The sequence below is a fragment of the Bufo gargarizans genome, chromosome 10 (assembly GCF_014858855.1).
Source record: "Bufo gargarizans isolate SCDJY-AF-19 chromosome 10, ASM1485885v1, whole genome shotgun sequence".
Lineage (NCBI taxonomy): Eukaryota > Metazoa > Chordata > Amphibia > Anura > Bufonidae > Bufo > Bufo gargarizans.
In genome coordinates, this window is record NC_058089.1 from 100,306,766 (window position 1) to 100,312,765 (window position 6,000).

Here is a 6,000-nt window from a genome sequence, read left to right on the forward strand (position 1 = left end):
TTTAACACACTCCAAATTAAAATTATTCCCCTGGACAACCCCTGTAATCTACACCTGCTCCCCTCACCTTCAGCAGAAAATGAATACACCTCTCTCCATTCTGTGTTTTCTCCCAGCTATGAAGAGCCTCTGCAGCCTAAATATGAACAGCACCAAACTGTCAGCAGACACCTACGAGGATCTGAAGGTAAGCACACAAGTCACTTATCGTGCAGCACGCCACCTTTTAGTGAATGAGGATGCCCTTGCTGATGATAATATGCTTTTTAGGTTTCTTTTAACCTCCCTCCCCCCAGGGCAGACCTGCAAAGGGAAGCATACTTGCCTGTTTTCCGACGCTGGCTCATGTGCTCCCCGGCCTCCGCTAGGGTCCCTGGATGAAAACTCCTAAATTGGCGTGGCTGCAGCCGTGACCTACTCCCTTGTCTCACTTGACCATTTGTCATGATGCAAGGGGACCAGCGATTAGCTGCAGCAGTGTCAGAACAGAAGTTTGCATCCTGGGAGCGCAGCGGAGCGGCTGTGGTTGGGGAGAGGAGCAGCCACCCTTCAAACATGCACAATCCCTTTAAGCACCTTTGAACTTGACACATATACATATACATATATACGCACAGGATAAAATTTGAGTAACTTTCTATATCCATTACAATACTTGTACTGCTCCAGAGTTACAGTCTGTATTACAGTCTAGAGCTGCATTCACAATTTTGCAGGGTTCTGAACTGAAATCCCCCAGCATTCCCTGCTGTCCCACAACCTACAGAGGATAGTCGTTCTATCTGGTACTGTGCCTGTAATCTGATATCCGAAAAGCAAACGCTCCTGCGTTATAGGGTGTCAGCTAAGCTGTTAGTGATACGTGTGTCTGCAAGCTTGTTGACTGTTTCCAGTAGTAGTCAGCAGAACTGTGAATGCAAAATACAGGCTGTAACTCCGATCAGTACAGGTTATGTCATTTATCTGTAAATTGCATATTTGTGTTTAAATATTACCTTACATTTAATTTCTTAAAGAGCATTTCCAGGATTAAAATATTGCCGACTTATCGGGTGAGCGCTGCCGGCCTCTTCCTTGCCTTGTGCGGTCTGTTGTTCACAGTCCCAGTCAAGTGTATGGGACTGATCTGCAGTACCGACCACAACATACGACGCTGCACCTGGTATATTACGAAGAGGCCACAGCACTTGTCCGTCCCAGAGCTGATCCCCCAGCAATCATAGATCCTAAGGAAAGGTCATCAATATTCAATTCCCTGAAAACCCCTTTAAATTGAAATCCTTTAGAGTGGTCCGTGATTTAGAACCAGTCTGACCAGCCTTACATACCAGGAGATTTATCAGCTTGCTAATGAAAACATGGAGGCCTTTAATTGTCAAGACTTACATTAATGAGCAAAAGCCTGGAGTGACGTTATTCTTCTGTAGGCTCTAATTATCTGAGCACGCCCAGAGAGGTGACCCACATGCTATTTTTGCTTGGGATCCTGCTCCATATTAAGCATTTCCTGGGAGTTAAGTGGCGTTAGGCCCATTGTGTATCATAAAAATAGCATATAGACAGCCGCACCCCAGTATACCCAAGCCTGTAGCGTAGCGGCGAGTTTTACCACTGTGGGTGTATTATTTTTACTAGTCCCTTTTCACTTTGTGAAATGGATCAGTACAAATCTCAGCTAGTGAAAAATCGCCCGTTTCTGGGAAGCTCCACTGCGATGGCATTACTGGTCACCTCCAGTTTACACCATCCCCTTACTGTGCCTTCCTTAAAGGGCATCTGTCAGCAGATTTGTACCCATGACACTGGCTGACCTGTTACCTGTGCACTTGCTAGCTAAAGGCATCTGTCAGCAGATTTGTGCCTATGACACTGGCTGACCTGTTACATGTGCGCTTGGCAGCTGAAGACATCTGTGTTGGTCCCATGGTCATATGTGTCCGCATTGCTGAGAAAAAGCTTTAATATATGCAAATGATCCTCTAGGAGCAACAGGGGCGTTGCCGTTACACCTAGAGGCTCTGCTCTCTCTGCAACTGCTGCGTCCTCTGCACTTTGACCTTAGGAGAAGTCAGGGTTAGGTATGATTGTTTACCCGTCCTGGCCCTGTCAATCAAAGTGGAGAGGTTGCAGAAAGAGCAGAGCCTCTAGGTGTACCGGCAACGCCCCCGTTGCTCCTAGAGGCTCATTTGCATATATTAAAACATGCCTTCAGCTGCCAAGCGCACATAAAGTGGGTCCTGGTCATAGGTACAAATCTGCTGACAGATTTCATTTTTGCTAATCTCAGACAATCCCATGTTCCAATTGCTCTACTAGAGTTATTGAAAACTGGCAGCCCCGTCACACAAAAATATTCTACAACCAGCACCTGGATCTGAATACTTTTGTAATTGCATGTAATTAAAAATGTATTATAGCTACTGAGTTATTCAATAAAATGTATCTGTATAGCGCCACCTGCTGTTTGTTCTTTTCCTTTTTTCACTGTCCTATCTACTGGTGGCAGTTGAAGGATGTAACTGAGCATGTGCAACTGCCTCATCTAGGTGGACAGTGAAATAAGGAAAAGAACAAACAGCAGGTGGCGCTATACAGATACATTTTATTGAATAACTCAGTAGCTATAATACATTTTTAATTACGTGCAATTACAAAAGTATTCAAATCCAGGTGCTGGCTGTAGAATATTTTTGTGTGACTGACAACCCCTTCAAGGAAAGAGATGTTATACCTTATATTATACTGCTTTTTAAAAGGCGATTATGATGATGGTAGTTCATTTAACTTTACTTTTTTCTTTGCTCGACAGGCAAAGTTGCCAAACCTTAAAGAGGTTGACGTGCGCTATACAGAAGCCTGGTGATTCCCCTCTAGCCTTGAAGAAGGACATTCTCACTTTGGCTGCAAGTCGGAAAATAAAAAATTAAATTAAAAACTGTAGAGCAAGAAACGTCTTGGACTACAAATGTGTCTTTTTAAGTTTAGAGGTCATTTTTAATGTAGGGAGGATGGACTCGTACAGATACTCACAGCTTAAGAAAATGAATTTCAAGATTAAAGCTAATTTAACGGATACCAAGACTTTGTACCCGCGAGAAGAGGAAGAAAACCTTAGTGGATTTTTTTTAATTATTATTATTTTTTTTTTTATCCGCATACGTGTTCATGCTGTGTAGGGGAAACATTAAGAACGCATATGTTTTATGTACTTATTTTTATTTTATTTTTTATTTGGTTTGATCAGATGGACTCCTGCTTTGACCTTTTCGCGGCGTGACAAGAACTAGCAAGTTCCGAAGCGCGGCAACAATGATTGTCTTTATCTTTGCACCTTTTTTTTTTTTTCTTGACCTGCAAAATTCATATTGTTGTAAATAGGATTTACGTCATTCACCTATTTAAAAAAAAAAAAAAGGAAATGGTTCACACTCAGCGGGTCTGGGACCTGCTTTTTATTTATGAAATGTAATTTTTTTTTTTTTTGCAGATAGAACTGTACAAAGTAGTTTGTCGCTGTCTTGTTGACTGTGTTATTAACGTATGTGTATTGTTTTTTTTTGCTTTGATTTCAGAGGAGGAAGCTTTCTTCAATAAATACCATGGTTAATGTACTGTGTATTTGATATAAATATATGTATATATCCCCTCAGCTACGAGCTGTGTCGATAGCGGGGGGGATACAGGAAAAAAAAAAAATCATTGCACTTCTTGGTCATTGGCTATCATCATTTACCATTGTGGCCCATGTTAATGCGTCAGTGCCCTGCTACGTCATCTGTTTAATGTACTTGTATCTGGTTATTTTTACCTTTTTAAGTGATGATGAGGATATATGTCCGTCTTATGCACTGCGAGTTAAAAGTCAGGAATTACTCAGATATCTACAGGAAATTTAGACCTAGTTTTGTATCTAGTGAAGGACTAGAGGGGGCAGTCCGTTGATCTGTCATGCTCCGCCCCCTCTGGCCCTGCGCTAAGCATTGTTCTTTTGAGTTGTATTCAAGATGGTGTCTTTCAAAATGGCATTGCGGTAGGTAAGGTTATAGTGACACCTATTAGTAATGATGTAGAATCCTGGCAAGGAGCCCTATTTTTTTTCTGGTATCCCCCACCACCACTTCATTCCAAAGCGACATAGTTGGTAGCCATATGTCTTGGCGGCTCTTCTCCGGCATTAGTGGCAGACACTATGAGATCCTCACCATAGTGGCATCATGCACTGGCATTGCCATCTGTTGTTAAGCAGTGCCCTTATTCATTCTCATTTCTATAGAAAACATCTCGCAGATATGTGAGTGGTTCCCTACTGTTGACTCACCATTAGAGATGAGCGAACTTGTGTTTACAAGTTCGGCGTACATAGTTCGGGTTCAGGGTTAAGGTTTCCACTTTGGTAGCGGAATCCATAACCGAATGCTTAGATAATCCGAACCTTGTACGCCGAACTTGAAAACAGAAGTTCGCTCATCCCTACCCACCATGTATATATCCCCATTTAAAAAAATAAAACTAATTTTTTTATTTTTTTTATTCTTTCCATTTCAATGAGCAGCAAGTTTCCATAATTTTCTGTACCATAAATGCTGGTAACAGGGCACATCCTGCATACAAAATATCTATCCACTGTCTGATTTTATATCCATCAATCCATGGGTAATGTTTATACTGTGATAATTCTTGTAAATTATGTTGTTATATTGGAAAACTGATGATGTCATCACAGCTGACGTCATCACTTTTTTTTTTAGTTTTACTTTTTTTTTATTTGCAAGCCTCTTGCTGTAGATAAGGTCACTGCAAGTCATGTCATTGTGTCAAGTGACCTGTCTTAAAAGGAGCCTCAAAAGGTTTATTCTGTTAACAGAACTTCTGGTTGACTTGTAATATCCTTATAATGTCCAGTAGAGGTTATGTAACCCATTGTAATTATCTCAGCTTGTAGCCTTGTTGTAAAAGAATATCTAGAAGGCGTTTTATATTCTCCGAGACTTTTAAGAATTCCCGGATCTATCATTGGCTGAGGCTACTACGCAAAGAGCAGCGGCATGTATATTTCAACCTTCTATCGGGCTTTACAGAATTGTTCTTAATTATCTATTCATTTTGCATCGTTTTGTTCTTGACGAGAATTTTATGAAAGTTTTGGAGAGAGAAACAAGCTATTATTGGCTACTGATGTTTAGTCCTATACAAATGTGAGGATCTTAATCATGCATGTACAATTGCAAGTCTCTTTCAAGGTTAAAAGAAATGGAATATATCAGTGATAGATATGAGTGCTGCCTTCTCCCTGGCTAAAGAATATCGCCAAAGTGTGCTTTCTTTTAAAATAAAATGAAACTGTTGCCTTTGTTTTCACACCGGGCGTATCATTTGTGTGCTATGTCCATTTTTATTTAGCTTGCTCTGGTAATGTTGGGTGGTTGAGTTTGGACTAAGTCTATTATAGCAGTAGCTAACTTGTGGCACCATTGCAGTATTCATTGATGTACAAGACAGAGAAGAATTCCAAGTATTGTCAATTCTTTCTACATTTCTTTATCAGTCCCTGTCCATGAAGCTCACAATCCAATTTCCTTATGTCTCACACTAGGGCTGCTTTCATAGGAAACCACTTAAAGTGGTTGTCCAGGTTGGAAAAATGATTAGAAATGGTTCATAGTGGGTGAAAATTCGCTGTACTCATATCACCAATCCACCACTGCTTACCGGTCTCGCTCGTTTCTAACTTCTAGACACACACAGGAAATACCTGCTTAGTCAATCAATGGTTGAGGCAGGTCATCACTGTGGCCAGTGACTGGCGGAGCAGGTATTTTCTGTGTATTGAGAAAAGACCAGGAATAAGAGACTCCTGGGAACCCAGTAAGTGTCGAAATAGTAGTGAGCGATGAGGATAGCTTTAATTTTTATTAGCTCTAAACCCCTTTTACAATATTTTTTTATCACCATGGACAACCCCTTTAGCCTATCACTATGTGGGAGGACACCCAAACAGAG

At 41.0% G+C, this 6,000-nt stretch overlaps 1 protein-coding gene across 4 annotated transcripts in view; it reads left to right on the forward strand.

The window, feature by feature from the left end:
- Nucleotides 1–5,360, forward strand: part of LOC122920239 (c-Maf inducing protein) — a 162,309-nt gene extending 156,949 nt beyond the window's left edge. For all 4 annotated transcript variants that reach the window (XM_044269580.1, XM_044269581.1, XM_044269582.1 and 1 more), the window contains 2 exons: nt 117–187; nt 2,810–5,360. In XM_044269580.1, the coding sequence (XP_044125515.1) occupies nt 117–187; nt 2,810–2,863 (125 nt within the window). In that variant the 3' untranslated portion in view covers nt 2,864–5,360. The remainder of the gene's footprint in view (nt 1–116; nt 188–2,809) is intronic.
- Nucleotides 5,361–6,000: the final 640 nt, after the last annotated feature.